This window comes from Panthera leo, chromosome C2 (assembly GCF_018350215.1).
Source record: "Panthera leo isolate Ple1 chromosome C2, P.leo_Ple1_pat1.1, whole genome shotgun sequence".
In the NCBI taxonomy this organism is placed as follows: domain Eukaryota; kingdom Metazoa; phylum Chordata; class Mammalia; order Carnivora; family Felidae; genus Panthera; species Panthera leo.
In genome coordinates, this window is record NC_056687.1 from 124,170,278 (window position 1) to 124,189,556 (window position 19,279).

Here is a 19,279-nt window from a genome sequence, read left to right on the forward strand (position 1 = left end):
CACTGGATTATTTGTTTTGTGTGTGTGAAGTTGGGTTCTTTATAGATTTTGAATACTAATCCTTTATCCAGTATGTCATTTGCAAATATCTTTTCCCATTCCTTGGGTTGCCTTTTCGTTTTGTTGATTGTTTCCTTTGCAGTGCAGAAGCTTTTTATCTTGATGAGGTCCCAGTAGTTCATTTTTGCTTTTAATTCCTTTTCCTTTGGAGATGTGTGAGGTAAGAAATTGCTGTGGCTGAGGTCAAAGAGGTACTTTCCTGCTTTCTCCTCTAGGGTTTTGATGGTTTCCTGTCTCACATTCAGGTCTTTTATCCATTTTGAGTGTATTTTTGTGAATGGTGTAAGAAAGTGGTTTAGTTTCATTCTACCCAGGTGCCCCAAGACCATTTATTTTGAATGGAACATCTTAAACAGGTTAGCAGTATATATTTTTTTTAATTTTAAATTTTTTTTAAATTTTGAAAAAAAATTTTTAACATTTATTTTCGAGAGACAGAGAGACACAGAGCATGAGCGGGAGAGGGGCAGAGAGAGAGGGAGACACAGAATCTGATGCAGGCTCCAGGCCCTGAGCTGTCAGCATAGAGCCCAACGATGGGCTTGAACCCATGAACCATGAGATCATGACTGGAGCCAAAGTCGGATGTTTAACTGACTGAGCCACCCAGGTGCCCCTATTTTAAAACATTTTTTAAATGTTTTAAATGTTTCAAATTTTTTAAATTAAGTAACTATTTATTTTGAGAAAGAGCTAGATAGAGAGTGAGCAGGGAGAGACAGAGAGAGAGGGAGACAGAGAATCCCAAGCAGGCTCTGCACTGTCAGCTCAGAGCCTGATGTGGGGCTTGAACCTACAAACTGTGAGATCATGACCTCAGCCGAAGTCGGGCGCATAACCAACTGAGCCACCCAGGCACCCCAGCAGTGTATTTTTGAATAATGGGTGATACAACTTTAAGAAAAATAATCTTTATAGGAAATTACCAACATTCTTTAGATTTAGGAATCTGGTGAATTAAAAATTTTTCATCAGCCCATTTGGTCTGAAGAAATAATGCCAACAATGTTTCGTCTCCCCATTGGAATACCATTGTTGTATCTAAATTTGTTTATACTTTTACCTGATAATTATGACTTTTAAAAAGTTGTTTGGAATGTATATGTTATTTAAAATTTTCTAATGCCTTTTAAATAAACATAGCTAATTTATGTAGCTTATTTCAAACATTTGTTCAGTGATTATCAGTGGGAGGTGTAAAAAACAAAGTAGGGTAAATGTTTTGAATTGTAGAATACCCTATAATTTGATGTTCCCTACGCATTTTGAGATTCACTGCATTAAAAAAATTAATTTAGTTTTAATTCCAGTGTAGTTAACATACAGTGTTATATTAGTTTCACATGTACAAAATAGTAATTGAACAATTCCATACATCACCCAGTGCACATCTTTTTTTTTTTTTTAATTTTTTTTTTTTTTAATGTTTATTTATTTTTGAGACAGGGAGAGACAGAGAATGAACGGGGAAGGGTCAGAGAGAGGGAGACACAGAATATGAAGCAGGTTCCAGGCTCTGAGCTGTCAGCACAGAGCCCGACGCGGGGCTCGAACTCATGGACCGCGAGATCATGACCTGATCCGAAGTCGGCCGCCTAACCAACTGAGCCACCCAGGCGCCCCCACCCAGTGCACATCTTGACAAGTGCACTCATTAATTCCCATTGCCTATTTCACCCATAGCCCCACCCACTTCCCCTTTGGTAACCATCAGTTCTGTATAATTGAGTGTCTGTTTCTTGGTGTTTCTCTCTCTCTCTCCCTCTCCCTCCCTCTCTCTCTCTCTCTCTCTCTCTTATTTCCTGTGCTCATTTGTTTTGTTTCTTAAATTCACATATGAGGGAAATCATGTGCTTTTTGTCTTTCTCTGCCTTATTTTGCTTAGCATTATACTCTCTAGCTGTATCCATGTTGTTGCAAATGGCAAGATATCATTCTTTTTATTGCTAATAACGTTCCATTGCATATGTATACCACATCTTTTTTATCCATTCATCTATCACTGGACACTTGGGCTGCTGCTGTATCTTGGCTATTGTAAATTATGCTGCTATAAACATTGGGGTGCATGTATTCCTTTGATTTAGTGTTTTCGTATTATTTGGGTGTGAATACCCAGTAATGCAGTTATTGGATCGTAGGGTAGTTCTATTTTTAATTTTTTGAGGAACCTCCATACTGTTCCAGAGTGGCTGCACCAGTTTACATTCCCATCAACAGTGCAAGAAGGTTCCTTTTTCTCTACATCTTTGCCAACAGTTGTTTCTTATGTTGATTTTAGCCATTCTGAGAAATGTGAGGTGATATTTCATTGTAGTTTTGATTTGCATTTCCCTGATGATGAGTGATGCCTAGCATCTTCTCATATGCCTGTTGGCCATCTGTTTGTCTTCTTTGAGAAATGTTCATATTTTTTGTTCATTTTATAATTGGATTATTTGTTTTTTGGATGTTGAGCTGGGTAAGTTCTTTGTATATTTTGGATACTAACCCTTTATCTGATATGTCATTTGTAAATATCTTTTCCCATTTTGTAGGGTGCTTTTTAGTTTTGTTGATTGTTTTCTTTGCTTTGCATATTTTGATGTAGCCCCAATAGTTTATTTTTGCTTTTATTTCCCTTGCCCTCACAAGACATATCTAGAAAAATGTTGCTATAGCCAATGTCAGAGAAATTACTGCCTGTGTTCTCTTCAAGAATTTTTAGGGTTTCAGGTCTCACATTTAGGTCCTTTATCTATTTTGAGTTTATTTTTGTGTGTGGTATAAGAAAGTGGTCCAGTTTCATTCTTTGGCATGTAGCTGTCCAGCTTTAGCAACACCATTTATTGAAGAGACTCTTTCCCATTGTGTATTCTTGCCTTCTTTGTTGGAGATTAATTGACCATATAATTGTGGGTTTATTTCTGGGTTTTCTATTCTATTCCATTGATCTATGTGTAATATTTCCCAACAAAACCCCAGAATATCTTTCGAATGCTGAATTCTGTTAGTACCCAGAGTGTGCTGAGGATGGAATTTTTTTTTAAGGAAAAAATAATGGCAGTGGTACAGTTAAAATTGAAAAAATACAGTTTCTAACATAACGTAAGTGTCAAATACATACGTTAGCATTCTGTGAAGTCTACTTAGGGCATTCCATTAACTGATAAACTGTAGTTAATTTATTTATTTATTTATTTATTTATTTTTTTTTTTTTTAACGTTTATTTATTTTTGAGACAGAGAGAGACAGAGCATGAATGGGGGAAGGGCAGAGAGAGAGGAGACAGAATCGGAAGCAGGCTCCAGGCTCTGAGCCATCAGCCCAGAGCCCGACGCGGGGCTCGAACTCACGGACCGCGAGATCGTGACCTGAGCTGAAGTCGGACGCTTAACCGACTGAGCCACCCAGGCGCCCCAAACTGTAGTTAATTTAAACTTATTTCAGAGGAGTATTTGAAATTTGCATGTATTTGAAACTTTTTTTTCTTAGTAGGATTATATTATGAGGTGTCTTAGAAATTTAAGTGCTCTATTTTTTTTTTAAGATTTTATTTATTCTGAAACTAATATTACACTAAATGCTAACTGGAATTTATCTATTTATTTATTCATTTATTTGGAGATTGTGCTTTGTACACATGCGGGTGAGGGACAGAGAGAGAATCCCAAGTAGACTCCATGCTTAGAGCAGAACAGTGCAGAGCACAATGTGGGGCCCAATTTCACAACCTTGAGATCATGACCTGAGCCAAAACCAAGAGTCAGATGCTTAACCGACTGAACCACCCAGGCACCCCTTGAACCATTTATCTTAGAAAGAGTGATACAACATGATAGTAAGAAGTATTTAACAAAAATAAATGCTGTAACAAGGAAGTAAAAATACATTTGCTAAGACTCGAAGCATCATGTCAACTGTTACCCAAGAGGAATTAGTACAGCTCAGCTAACCCAGAACTGTTTTGTGGGATTTCTGTATAAATTGTAATTTTGGGAAATGCACAAGAGCAAACCACCTGGTAGGTCACTAGAGACCACCTTTTGAGGAGCTCTAATTCCTTTCATACCAGGCAGTCAAGGCTGATGGTTGTATGCTGTGAAAAGGAGTCATGGCTGTTCCTTTTATTGGAAAGAAACAAGTATTATTATAAATTAATATTAGTCATTGGTTATTGAGTGCTTTTTGTCATGTGCTATGCAAGGTGCTTTTCTGTATGCACCATTTTATTTAATTCTTACACTAATGCTGCAAGGTGGAAATTGCTTATTCTTATTGATAAATTAGGAAACTGAAAGTCAGAGAAGTTAGGTAAGTTACCATGGTTGTACCAGCCAAGTTGTACAACAAAGCATGTAGATGAAACCAGATTATGAAAAGGACTTCTTAGTGTTTAAATAATAAAATCTCTGTGGGTCTAGTTCATTATTGATGAGCTATATGCTAGACTAAAGAGAATGATAAAATTCAAAGTTAAATACTTGATGACTCTTTCTTAACTATGAACAGTTACTCTGAACTCTGTTCAGAGTTAAGAAAAGTAACATTTATATACTGGATAATTTTATCTGAGATGATTCCTTTATTGAGTTTGAATGTATTTTGGAGTTTGTCTTTTAAGACATAAAGACAGTAATCTATTTTTTGAGGGTGGGAAAACTTTAGTAACAATATTTTATTTAAATATGTACTGTTTTAGCTATGTTTTCCTCTTCAGGATAGGTAGTGTGATGGGAACTATTTGTGCATTGTAGATTATTTGTTGGGAAGTTTTAAAAGAGAAGAATTCCTTAAGACTGAAGTTTTGTCTGTGCCTGGGTTATCCACAGAAGTCATTTCTGTATGTAAAGTATGTGTTGTCATTTTATTTTATTTTATTTTTTAACATTTATTTATTTTTGAGACAGAGAGAGACAGAGCATGAACGGGGGAGGGTCAGAGAGAGAGGGAGACACAGAATCTGAAACAGGCTCCAGGCTCTGAGCTGTCAGCACAGAGCCCGACGCGGGGCTCGAACTCACGGACCATGAGATCATGACCTGAGCCGAAGTCAGACACTTAACCGACTGAGCCACCCAGGCACCCCTGTGTTGTCATTTTAAATATTTGTTCTGCTTTCATGGACGTTGAAATAAATCTGGCTTATAAAATAAACTTGTTTTACAGAGGCACACTATTTATAAATGTATTCTGTCTATATTAAGGTTAAGTAGTAAGAATATAAATCTGTGGTTTATTATATTCAATTATTACTCTTATTATTTTTTAAATGTTTATTTTTGTGTGAGAGAGAGAGTGAGGGAGAGGGAGAGCATGAGTGGAGAAGGGGCAGAGAGAGAGGGGGACAGAGGATCCCAAGTGGGCTCTGTGCTGACGGCAGAGACCTTGCTCTGGGGCTCGAACTCAAAATCTGTGAGATAATGAACTGAGCCTGAGTCAGACGCTTAAGTGACTGAGCTACCCAGGCGTCCCCAACTTAATTTAGTTTTTATTTAAGTAGGTTCCATGCCCAATATGGGAATTATACTCACCACCCTGAGCTTAAGAGTAGAATGCTCTACTGACTGAGCCAGCTTGGAGCTCCATCTTTGGAGATATCTTTTATGTAGACTTGTGATGATTCAGATAAAATAACCATCTTTAAAAAATGAAGTGCTACTCTCTTCAGATTTTTAGTGCTTAGTATAATGCATACTTTACTGTAAACAAATCAGTTGAGGCTTATTTGTTGTTTTTGAACAATATGGATGCGAGGACTCAAGCCCACATGAATCAAGATCCCATCACTTAATGGTCTGTGATTGAAACCTGAAGGTTTGAGATCGTAAATGTAGTACTCTTTAAAAGTGTTCTGCCCTTTTCAGTGTTAATGTACTTGTATGAACATTCACTTTTCTTCTAGCTCTATCATATAATAGGAAAGAAGTAAATACTAGGTAAATGCTATTGTATTTAGTTTTTAAAAATTCTTTTTCAAAGGGTACCTGGGTGGCTCCGTTGGTTGAGTAACTCTTGGTTATGGGTCAGGTCATGATCCCAGGGTCATGATCCATGTTGAGCTTGGAGCCTGCTTAAGATATTCATTCTCTCTCTCTCTCTCTCTCTCTCGCTCTCGCTCTCGCTCTCTCTCGCTCTCTCTCCCTGTCTCTCGCTCTCTCTCCCACCCTCCTCCCCGCTTGAACTCTCTTTCTCTAAAATTAAAAAAAAAAAAATTCTCTTTCAATTTCAGAGTTTCTTCCATGATTTTCCAGAGTAGGTTTTGGTTAAATCTGTTCAACTGTATAACAAGTTTATGTTTGTTTCTGCTTATCATTTGATTTAAAAAAGTAAAATCTGATGGCTCTGATGGCATATTGCTAGGGAAGCTGAGAACATTTAAACCCTTTCCTCTCTTTCTGCCAGTGAACAATTGACAGGATATAGGTTTGTAATTATAGTCTAAGGGTTTAGTTGAGCTCATTGTCACTGCTAAAGTTCCTGTGTCCTCTGATAGCTTCCTGGAAGAGTTGTTTTCATAGTTGTTTCATACTTGTCCTCAGGGTTCAAACAGAAGGATGGGAGACTGAGGATTCTGCTGGGCTAGGTAACCCTGTGAAGAACATTTCTTTTAAAGAGAAATAAGGGGGAAAAATTTAAAAAGTATGCTAATTGCTTGGGAAAAAAAATCTGACTTTGGTCCTGGCTCTGTTTCTGTGTCATCCTTGATAATGAATTTCTCTGGGACTTAGTATTTATTTATTTATTTATTTATTTATTTATTTAGTTAGTTAGTTAGTTAGCTTGTTTTCTTTAAAATGAGAAGGGTATGTAATTTTTTTTAAATCTATTTTGAGAGAGAGCGTGTGTGTGTGCACACACGAGTGGGTGGGGTGGAGGTGGGAGGGGAGAGAGAGAGAGAGAGAGAGAGAGAAAGGGAGAGAATCCCAAGTAGGTTCCCTGCACTGTCACCCTGAGCCTGACTCGGGGCCCAGACTTATGAACCGTGAAATCCTGACCTAAGCTAAAATCAAGAGAGGGACGGACACCTAACCATCTGAGCCCCCCAGGTGCCCCGGGTCTGTAACTCTTAAGACCTCTCCCAACCTGAAACTCCTGAGTGAATTCTCAGGCTGAACTCTTGAGTGTGGTGCTCTCTGTGAAATCAGGTTGACTAAGGGAAATAGGAACCAGAATATATTTTGTGTTTAAATGTGTAGCAGTAATTTTTCTTCAGAATATCTCTACAAAAGATCACTTATCGGTTAGCACTTGATTTGTTACCTTGTTTGTTTAGCAACCATGCCACAGTTTTAGTCTGACAAAGGACATGCTGTTTCAGCAACAGCACAGTATATTTTGTGAGTATGCCCCCTCTCTCAGTAGTACTGAAGAGCTGCAAGTTACTTAGGCCACTGCACCTGTAAGTTTGTTTACTAAGGGTCTAGAAAATTAAGAGCCAGTCATACTGGCCTTACATTCTTCTGACTGGTTAAGGGGCTAGTTTTCTTTACTTGACCTTCTTTTACCCTTCAAGAATTAACCGAAGACAGCATAGCCAAATACAAGAAACACCATTGTTTGCCAGTAGAAATGTATGATAAAATTGGGTTCATTACTATTTTAAATACAAGAGTACAATTAGGTCTAGATAAAAACATTTCTAGGTAATTACTACTTTGATAAATAGTAGGAATTGTCCTAGAGCAGTGGTTCTGAAAAAGTGGACAGTGTGAACTCGCTCCTCTACAATGTTTTTGAAATTCATAAAGGAGTGATTTTGTTGATATAATGATTTGGGGGAAGTGCTCCTTACTGTTAGATAATAATTAGGTGTCCTGCAATGCATAGGACAGTCTTTTACAACAAAAGTCTCAGATACAACACAATTTTTTAATTTTCTTCCAGATATTCATGCAGGTGAAAAGTGTATTTATTATTATCTGAGCCGAGATCTTAACTTTTTATTACACAAAAGCATAATACAAAATATTTTTTACATGACTTCAAAATATTGATTTTAAAAGATACAAATTAGGGAAATCTGTGGCCCCATTGAGTGGCATTTGTAGTGTTTAATCATCAGTACAACACATTTGGACTAGTCTGCATTTGTGTTTGTCATATCCGTGGTGATTCTGTGCTTAGAGGCAAACCTGACTGCTTCATTAGCAGTAAGTTTGGTCATGTGCAAGTATTCACATACTGAGAGAAACTTTATTAATTTATTAATTTCTCCTTTATGTTACGGTTAGGACATTATATGGGTTTATTTTGAAATTAGGTATATATATGTTATATTGTTGCTGATTTATAAAGTTTGTAAAATGTTTGTTTAAAACGAGTATGGAAAATGAGAGGATTGAAAACCATTCTTCTGGGATGCCTGGGTGGTTCTGTGGGTTAGGCTTCTGACTCCTGATTTTGGCTCAAGTCATGATCTCATGGTTTCTGAGACTGAACCCCACACATTAGGCTCTGTGCTGACAGTGCAGAGACTGCTTGGGATTCTCTCTCTCTTTCTGCCCCTCTCCTGCTCCTTCTCTCCTCTCTCTCTCAAAGTAAGTAAAAAGCATTAAAAAGAAAAAATTCTTCTAAGTAGTATTTAGCTTAAAATACTTGAAAACCTTGAGAATTGTTCTAATAAAGAGTGCTTTTATTAAAATTTTTTTTGTTTATTTTTGAGAGGGAGAGAGAGACAGTGTGAATGGGGGAGGAACAGAGAGAGAGAGACCCAGAATCTGAAGCAGGCTCCAGGCTCCAAGCTGCCAGCACAGAGCCTGATGTGGGGCTCGAACTCACAGACTATGAGCTCATGACCTGAGCCAAAGTTAGACACTTAACCGACCAAGCCACCCAGGCGCCCCAGTGCTTTTATTAAAATGACACACAAGTACAACCTATATGTTATATACTGTATGTCTGTAATTATATACTATATGTCTACCTGAGTGGTCTGAGGTTTGTTTTGTTTTTTAATAGGCTCTATGCCCATCGTGGTGCAGCTTGAACTCACAACCTTGAGATCTAGTAAGTCACTTGCTCAGTGACGTGGCTGGCTCGGTTGGTAGACTGACTATGCGACTATTGTTTTTGGGGTTGTGAGTTCAAGTCCCACATTGGGCACAGAGCCTACTTTTAAAAAAAGAAAAAAAGTGGGGTGCCTGGGAGGCTCAGTCGGTTGAGCTTCCTACTCTTGATTTTGGTTCAGGTCACAATCTCACGGTTCATGAGTTTGAGCCCCTCTTCAGGTACCACGCTGTCAGCGCTTATTGGGGTTTTCTGTCTCCCTTTGTCTCTGCCCCCTCTCCTGCTTGCATTCTCTATCTCTCTCTCTCTCTCTCTCCCTCTGAAAATAAATAAATAAAAAGTTAAATAGTAGGGAGAAGGTGTGTGATTTGCCCAAGATCTTTCAGCCAGTGAGGGATGGAACCAGCTCTCACAATGAAGCTGTTGGACTGCTCTGCCCACAGAAACAAGACTGCCACATCAGAAAGGCTCAGGGCCTGCACGAGTGTCAGTGTGATGGGTTCAGTCTATGAGCTGTAACAGTTAGCAGGGAGAAATTAGTAAAGGCTAGATGTTCAGGGAGGGAAGAGAGCTGTCATTTACTAGAATCTACTGTGTCTGGCTATAACACATTATCTGCTTCAGTCTTCATGGTGATCCCAGGAGGCACATTTTATTATTTTCCCTTTTTTTAGTTATTGGACACTCAGAAGTTTAAGTGACTTACTAAAATTCACATAGCTGGTAAGTGGTATAGAAGACCTTTTTTCTTTTTAAAGTAAGCTCTGTACCCCGTGTGGGGCTTGAACTCATGACCTTGAGATTAAAAGTCACATACTCTGCTTACTGACTGAGCCAGCTAGATGCCCTAACAAAATCTTTTTGTTATTAAAAATTGCAAGTATACACAAAAAGAGTAATGTAATGTACTTATCACCCAGCTTCAATAAGTATCAACATTTTGCTTTCTTGTTTAATCTGTTCTTCTCAATTAAAAAAAAAAAAAGCTTTATTGAAGTATAATTGCCATAAACTGCAGGTATTTAAAGTGTACAGTTGGATACATTTTGACATATGTACATACCCTTGAATCATCACCAAAGTCAAGGCAATGAACAACAACACATCCATCACTCCCAAGAGTTTCCTTATGTCCCTTTATAATCTCTCTTCCTATTTCTCCCACCCACCCTTCCTCCTCGTCACTATAGACTGGTTTACATTTTCTAGAGTTTTATGTAAGTGTAATTATATAGCATGTACTCTTATTGTCAGGCTTTTTGCACTCAGCATAATTATGTTGAGATTCATTTGTATTGTTGAATGTTTCAGTAATGCTCCCCCCTTTCTGCTGTATAGTATTCCACTGCTTTTTATATCAATTTACCTGTTGATGGACATTTGAATCATTTCTAGTTTTTTGCCAATATAAATAAGGCCGCTATGAATAATTGTGTACAAGTTTTCGTGTGTTTATATGCCTTCATTTCTTTTTGCCTAGCTTTAGAAGTAGGATGACTGGGTCATATGGTAGGTATATGTTGAGAAACTGCCAAACTGTTTTCCAAAGTAGTCATACTATCTAACATTCCCACCAGCAGTTTATGAGAGTTAGAACTCTCCTTTGTATCCTTGCCAACACTTGGCGTGATTGGGGTTTTTATTTTTACCTATTTATTTGTTTGTTTGTTTTTCATTTTAGCCCTTGTGTTAGGTATGTGGTAGTATCACATTCTGGTTTTAATTTGTATTGACAAATAATATTGAACCCTTTTGCCCTCCCTACATATTTTTCTCTTTTAAAGTAAGCTTCTATGCCCAAAGTAGGGCTTGGACTCATAACCCTGAGATCAAGAGTTGCATGCTCTTCTGGCTGAGCCAGCCAGGCGGCCCTACCATCCATACATATTTGATGAAGCGTCTGTTCAGATCTTTTGCCAATTAAAAAATCTGAGTTTTATTTTCTTATTATTGTATGTTGAGAGTTCTTTATGTTTTCAGGATATAATCCTTCATTGACATGAAAACATTTTTTCCTACTCTGGGGCTTGCCTTTTTGTGTTGTAGACAGTATCTGGGTAAAGGCAGAAGTTTTCAGTTTTGATGATGTTTGATAGCTTTTTATTTTATGAATTGTGCTTATAGTATTATATCTAAGAAGTATGCAAAATCCAAGGTAAAGATTTTCTCCTATATTTTTTCTTTTTTTCTTTTTTTTTTTTTTAATTTAACGTTTATTTTTGAGAGACCAGAGACAGAGTGAAAGTGGGGGAGGGGCAGGGGGAGAGGGAGACACAGAATCCAAAGCAGGCTCCAGGCTCCTAGCTGTCAGCACAGAGCCCGGTGAGGGGCTTGTACTCACAAACTGCAAGATGGTGACCTGAGCCAAAGTTGGATGCTTAACTGAGCTACCCAGGCGCCCCTCTCCTATATTTTCTTCTAGAAGTTTTAAAGTTTTGAGTTTACATTTAGGCCTATGATCCATTTTGAGCTAATTTTTACTTTTGGTAAGAGATAAGAATTAAGATTCACTTTCTTAGTATATGGATATCTGGATTTCAGCACTATTTGTTGAACAGACTGTCCTTTTTCTCATTGACTTACTTTCACACCTCTGTTGAAATCAGCTGTCCATTCACTTTTTTAAAAAAATGAAATTTAAAGCAGATGCCAAACATAATGTCATTTTACCCTTGCATATACTTTGCTATGCATCTCTATCTGGCTCATTGTCAGACTGATTATTAGAAACATAATCACCATGCCATTATTACTATTTTTTAAGGTGAGGGATTTTTTTTTTTTTAAGATTCCATTTTTAAGTAATCTCTGTGTCCAGTGTGGGGCTTGAACTCACAACCCCAAGATCAGGAGTCACATGCTCCACTGACTCAGCCAGCCAGGTGCCTCACCAACATGTCATTATTACACCTCGCAAAAGTAACAGTATTTCTTTAAAATATAATCTAATATTTAATTCATATTTAAATTTCCCAGTTTGTTTCAGAGATAGGTTTTTATAGATGATTTGGTGAAATTAGTGTTCGATTTGGCTGTCTCATAAATGTTTTTTTATTCTTTAGCAGTCCTTGCACCATTCTCTTTCATTTTTTTTGTTATTGATTAGCTTGTTTTGTTATTTTTTATTGCTTATATTATTGGTGATTCATTCTGTACTTGACTGATGCTTCCTTGAAGTCTTTAACTCCTTTCTCTGTTTCCCCTATTTCTTGTAAACTGGTAAATAGATCAGATCTAGAGACTTGATTAAATTCAGGTTCAGTTTTTTTGTTTTTTGTTAAATTTTTTTTTAATGTTTATCCATTTTTGAGAGAGAGAAAGAGAGAGAGAGAGAGAGCACGTGCAGGGAGTGCAGAGAGAGAGGGAGACACAGAATCCGAAGCAGGCTCTAGGCTCCAAGCTGTCAGCACAGAGTCTGACGCGGGGCCTGAACTCACAAACCGTGAGATCATGACCTGAGCCGAAGTCAGAAGCTCATCTGACTGAGCCACTGGGGCACCTCTGTTTTTTGTTTTTTTAAATCAAGTATATCCTATGGGTAGTGGTTAATCCTGTTCCATTCAAGAGGAGACCTATGTCTGGATTATTCTTAGGATTTAGATGGTGTCGACCTGATATGTTCATTGTAAATTTCCTCATCATCCTTTCACTTTAGTTTGTAAATTTGTTTTAGCATCCATTAATTATGCATTATTGCCTCAGTTTGTTGTTTGATTAGAAGTTGCAAGGTGGTGTTTTTCTAATTCTATCATTCTTTTTGTGTTTATGAGCTAAAGTTGTAATAATTAAGAAAAAAAAATTACCCTCATCAATTATTTGGTTACCCTGAAATAATTTAGCACAAGCTGGTTAAATGTTTGATTTATTTCCCCATTATTTTATTTTATTAATTTCTTTTTTAACTTTTACTTATTTTTGAGAGAGAGAGACAGAGTGCGAGCAAGCACACTAGCTGGGGAGGGGCAGAGAGAGAGTAGACACAGAATCTGAAGCAGGCTCCAGGCTCTGAGCTGTCAGCACAGAGCCTGACCCGGGACTTGAACTTAAAAACTGTGAGATCTTGACCTGAGCTGAAGTCGGCCACTTAAACAACTGAGCCACCCAGGTGTACTCAGGTTCTTTATCAGTTTTCAGAATAGTGTGAGTTGGTCTTAGCAGTCTCTGGTGGTGATCAGTGAAGCATTTGTTTCTTCTTATTAAGTCACCCATTTATATATATTTGATGTGTTTCAACTCATGGATGCCATGATTGCTTTTGATGCTGAAAAATGGCTTTGAGTTAGCAATTGTCTCTTTTGGTATAACAATTTCATTCTTTGAATAAATGGGATTTGAATCTTGGTTTAATTAACTTCAGTGCCATGTTCTTCCCACTGTTATTGTTGTGCTTCCTTGCAGGAAGCCCTCAAGGAAGTCCTCAAGGTGCAGTTGAGGGGTGCATTTATTGGAATAGGGGCTTGATTCCAGGAGTGTCAACATTTGTATGAACGTAGTTCTAACAGCAGGAGGGCAGAAGATACTTGTGGTACAAAGGCCTGGGCTGTTCATTAGTAGGACAAGTATGACAAGTAAAGAAAAATAGGCTAGGGACATAGCACAAAGGACCTTGCCAGCTGGGTTAAGGGACTTGGTCTTTTTAATACTTAGGTGGTGGGTCATGACAAGTTCATGACATTTTCTTACATGAGGTTGATAGAAAATTATTTTTGAAAGAAGGCCCTCTTGATTGCTATTTTCATTGAAGTTTGCAGAGAAGAACTCAGCCAAAGAAGCCAATATTATCTAAGTAAAACCTGGCAAGAATCACTTGTTGAATGGTTCTTAATTTCTTAGAAACCTGTAATCTTTAAACCTTTCATTTTTCACATGTGATATGTTGAATTTATGTTGAGTCAGTATGGTGTGTGTATATAATGTATGTAGTGATAACTGAAAGTGTTTTTAAATAATTTATTTCTGGTGGCTTACTCTTTAATTGGCCTCCTGTTATGTAATTGGCTATAATGAAATCCAAAGAGTAATTATGGATTAGTGGGCTTTATCATATTTTAATATAAGATTTGGCTAATTTTCTGTTTCACTACATTTTACTTAATAATTTCTAGGGCCTCATGGTTATGAATGTGCTTCAATTTCATAATGCCTCCTGCTATGGCAGACATCCTTGACATCTGGGCAGTGGATTCACAGTTAGCATCTGATGGCTCCATACCTGTGGATTTCCTTTTGCCCACTGGGATTTATATTCAGTTGGAGGTTCCTCGGGAAGCTACCATTTCCTATATTAAACAGGTATGTTAATAGGTAAAATTTTTATCAGTGTAGCTTACTATATTATAGGAAATGTTACTTGTGTAAATCATATGGTCAGTTTGAGAGAAGATTAAGCTTTGGGTCACTACATATTAAAGATTTTGATATTTGCCTTGTATTTTGTGGACATATAAAACAGTCATTCTTACTGTCACTTTTAATCCATATGTGATACCTGATTTAAGAAAAATCAACTTACGTTGATTTTAAATGTTAGTTTAAAACGTTTAAACGTTAGTTTAAAGCGTTAGTTTTAAATGCTCATTCAGGTTATTAAAAGGAATTTGACATTGTTGAAGAAAGTTTTGTGTTAAAATCTTTTTAACTGTCTCTTCCTTCCTCTTCTCTCCGTACCCCACTACTTTTCATGGTGACTATGGGGAGGAAAAAGTTTTCCCTCACTAGTGAATGGCGTGTCCTCCTTTGGAAGCAAAGTCTTTTTTTTTTTTTAATGTTTATTTTATTTATTTATTTTTTAATGTTTATTTATTTTTGAGACAGAGAGAGACAGAGCATGAATGGGGGAGGGTCAGAGAGGGAGACACAGAATCTGAAACAGGCTCCAGGCTCTGAGCCATCAGCACAGAGTCTGACGTGGGGCTCAAACCCACAGACCGCGAGATCATGACCTGAGCCGAAGTCGGACGCTTAACCGACTGAGCCACCCAGGCGCCCCAATGTTTATTTGTTTTTGAGAGAGAGACAGAGTGCGAGCAGGGGAGGAGCAGAGAGAGAGGGAGACACAGAATCTGAAACAAGCTCCAGCACAAAGCCCTAATGCGGGCCTCAAACTCACCAACTGCAGAGATCACTACCTGAGCCAAAGTCGGACGTTTAACTGACTGAGCCACCCAGGCGCCACCCCCACCTTTTTTAAGTTTTTATTTAAATTGCAGGTGGTTAACATACAGTGTAATACTAGTTTCAGGTGTGCAATATGGTGATTCAACATTTATATACAACACCCTGTGCTCCTCACAATAAGTGCACTCCTTAAGCCCCATCACCTGTTTCACCCATCCCCTCACCCACCTCCCTTCTGGTGAGCCTCAGTTTGGAAGCAAATTCTTTTACATAACAAGGGTTGCTTGTTTTGTTGGATTATTCTTTGAAGTGAATTGATGAGTGCTATTGATTTGTGAAGACTACGAAATGTAAATGAAATTATTTTCTAAACTTTCTCTTTAATGTTTTCCAAATAGCTGAACCCAACATGAAAATCAGGGGTTATATTTTTAGGAAAAAGTTTTTATGACATATGTTTATATTTATTTTTTTAAGTTTATTTATTTTGAGAGAGAGGGAGAGTATATGAATCCCAAGTAGGCTCTGAAATGCCAGCACAGAGCCTGACGTGGGACTCAATCTCATGAAGTGAGATCTTGACCTGAGCTGAAATGAAAAGTCAGATGCTTAACTGAGCCACCCAGGACCCCTACCTAGCATAATATTTTCAAGTTCATCCATATATAATAATGAATCGAAATTTCATTCCTTTCTAAGACTTAGTAATGTTCTATTGTATGGATATACCACATTTTTTTATCTGTTCATCTTTTGATGGGCATTTTGGTTGTTTATCTTTTAGCTATTGTGAATAATGCTACTATGTACATTGGTATACATATCTTTTTGAGTCCCTGCTTTCATTTTTTGGGGGTATTTGTCTGGAAGTGGAATTTTTATATCATATGGTAATTCTTTTTTAACTTGAAAAATTTTTTTTAATGTTTATATTTGAGAGAGAGAGAGAGACAGAGCGCAAGCAGGGGAGGGGCAGAGAGATGGACACAGAATCTGAAGCAGAATCCAGGCTCTGAGCTGTTAGCACTGAGCCTGACGTGGGGCTCAAACCCATGAGCCATGAGATCATGACCTGAGTTGAAGTTGGGCACTTAACGAACTAAGCCACCCAGGCGCCCCTGTTTTAACTTTGTAAAGAACTGCCAAAGTGCTTTCTACAGCAGTGATACCATTTCTCATCCCCACTAGCAGTACACAAATGTTCTGGTTTCTCCACATTCTGGCCAACAGTTGTAATTTTTGTTTTTGTTTTTTTAATTTTTAATTTTTTGTGTTTAGTTTTGAGAGAGAGAGAGAGAGAGAATACGAGCAGGGGAGGGTCAGAGAGAGAGAAGGAGACACAAAATCTGAAGCAGGCTTCAGGTTCTGAGCTGTTAGCACAGAGTCCAACGTGGGGCTTGAACTCATGAATTGTGAGATCATGACCTGAGCCAAAGTGGGACGCTTAAACCAACTGAGCCAGCCAGGTGCCCCTATTTTTTTTTTTAATGTTTATTTGTTTTTGAGTGAGAGAGACAATGCGAGCAGGGGAGGGGCAGAGAGCCAGGGAGACACAGAATCTGAAGCAGGCTCCAGGCTCTGAGCTGTCAGCATGGAGCCTCACGTGGGGCTCTAACTCATGAATCACATGATCATGACCTGAGCCGAAGTTGGACGCTTAACTGACTGAGCCATCCAGGTGCCCCTGTTTGTTTTTGATAATAACCATTTTTGGTCTGTGAAGTGGTATCTTATTGCAGCTTTTCTTTGCATTTACCTCATGACTAATGATGTCAAGCATCTTTTCTTCTTCTTAATGGCCATTTGTAGAATTGTGTATTCAAGACTATTGCACATTTTTTCACTTGTCTTTTTTTTTGTTACTGAGCCGTAAGAGTTCTTCAATTATCCTGAATATTAATCGCTTATCAAATATATAATTTGCAAACATCTTCTCCCATTCTTTGGTTTGCCTTTTCACTATCACATTAGTGTCTATTCATATATGAATTTTGTAAAATTTTGATGAAAATCCAGTTTCCCTATTTTTTCTTTTGTTGTCCATCACTCCTTTTTCATATATAAAACTGAATCTGAGAATTAGCTATGAGTTTTATCCCCAGTTTGTTATTTTCAGCTTTTGGCTTTTGTATTGGCTGCAGTTAAAATTTATCATCCACCTTGTCATTTATATAGTGATCTTTTACATGATCTCATCCAGGAAACTTGGGGGAAGTGATATGAGATTCTGCTTATTTATACTGATAGAGCAGTGCTAATTAATGAAGATAACCCTGATGAATAGAAAATAATGCAGGAAAATAATACAAATTTTGTATGGGAGTGATGATACATACGTTAAAATTTTTTCTATTTTCTGATTAGATGTTATTTATATTCATAAGAATGTTAAATATGGATGTCTTCATTGATTCTTAGCCTTCAGAGATATTCACTTAAAAAATTTTGAAGTATAGTGGTACCTGGGTGGCTCAGTCGGTTAAGCATCTGATTTCAGCTCAGGTCATGATCTCATGGTTTGTGAGTGTGAGCCCCACATCAGGCTCTGTGCCGACAGCTCAGAGCCTGGAGCCTGCTTCAGATTCTGTGTCTCCTTCTCTCTCTGCCCCTCCCTTGCTCACGCTCTCTCTCTCTCAAAAATAAACAAACATTAAAAAAATAAAAAAAAATTGAAGTCTAGTTGACATATTACTTTTAGCTGTACAACCTAGTGATTCAATAGTTAAGTACATTTTGAAATGCTCACCATGATAAGTGTAGTTACCTTCTGTCACCATACAAAGTTATTGCAATATTCTTGACTATGTTTTTTCTTCTGTGCTTTTCATCTCATTGGGTTACTTATTTTATAAAAGGTATTTTTGTACCTTGTATTCCCCTTCACCTATTTCACCTGTCCCTTCTGCTCCTCCCCTTTGACAGCCACCAGTTTGCTCTATGTATTTATGAGCCTCCTGTTTTTGTTTTTTAGATTCTATGTATATATGAAATCATACGGTATTTATCTTTCTCTGACTTATTTCACTTAGCATAAGACTAGGTTCTTTTTTTTGATGTACTTATAAATGGCATTGTTTTTAAATTTCTCTGCAAGTGTACAGAAACAATAGGTTTCTGTATATTAATTTTGTATTCTGCAACTTTATGGAATTCATTTATTATTTCTAATCGTTTTTTATGGAATCCTTAGAGTTTTCTATATATAGTATCATGTCTTCTCTAAATAGTGACAACCTCACTTCTTCCTTAACAATTTGAATGCTTTTTCTTTTTGTCTGATTGCTGTGACTGGGACTTGTAGTATGGTGTGTTGAGTTAAGGTGGTGAGAGTAGACATTTTTATGTTGTTTCTGATCTTAGAGGAAAAGCTGTCAGCTTTTCACAATTAAGTATGATGTTAGCCATGGGTTTGTCATATATGACTTCATTATGTTGAAGTATATTTTCTCTCTTCCCACTTGTTTTTATCATGCAGGATCATGAAATTTTGTCAAATGCTTTTTCTGCATCTACTGAGATGATTAGATGGTTTTTATCTTCCATTTTGTAAATGTGGTATGTCATATTGATTGATTTGTGGATAATGAACCATCTTTGCATCCTTGGAATGCAGGGATTGTGGTGAATAAACCTTTAAATGTCTTGCTGAATTTGCATTGCTAATATTTTGTTGAGGATTTTTGCAGCTATGGTCATTGGGGATATTGGTATGTGGTTTTCTTTTTTTGTAGTGTCTTTGTCTGGTTTTGGTATCAGGGTAACACTGGCCTTGTAGAGTGAATTTGGAAGCATTCCTTCTTTTTTAGATGAGTTTGAGAAGGATTGATAGTAAATCTTTTATGAATGGTGGAATTCACTGGTGAAGCCGTCTGGTTCTGGATTTTGTTTGTTGGGAGTTTTTTTTTCTTTTGATTTTTTTTTTAAAGGGTTTTTTTTTTTTTTTAAGTTTATGTATTTATTTTGAGAGAGAGCAAGCATGAGCAGAGTAGGGGCAGAGAGAGAACAGAAGCAGGTGCTGCGCTGCCAGCACAGAGCCCAACATGGGGCTCTCACGAACTGTGAGATCATGAGCTGAGCAGAAATCCAGAGTTAGACACTTAACTGACTGAGCCA

The 19,279-nt window shown here is 37.5% G+C and overlaps 1 protein-coding gene across 9 annotated transcripts in view; it reads left to right on the forward strand.

The window, feature by feature from the left end:
* PIK3CB (phosphatidylinositol-4,5-bisphosphate 3-kinase catalytic subunit beta) overlaps nt 1–19,279 on the forward strand; it is a 175,603-nt gene that overhangs the window by 59,501 nt on the left and 96,823 nt on the right. For all 9 annotated transcript variants that reach the window (XM_042954650.1, XM_042954656.1, XM_042954657.1 and 6 more), the window contains one exon: nt 14,155–14,341. In XM_042954650.1, the coding sequence (XP_042810584.1) occupies nt 14,171–14,341 (171 nt within the window). In that variant the 5' untranslated portion in view covers nt 14,155–14,170. The remainder of the gene's footprint in view (nt 1–14,154; nt 14,342–19,279) is intronic.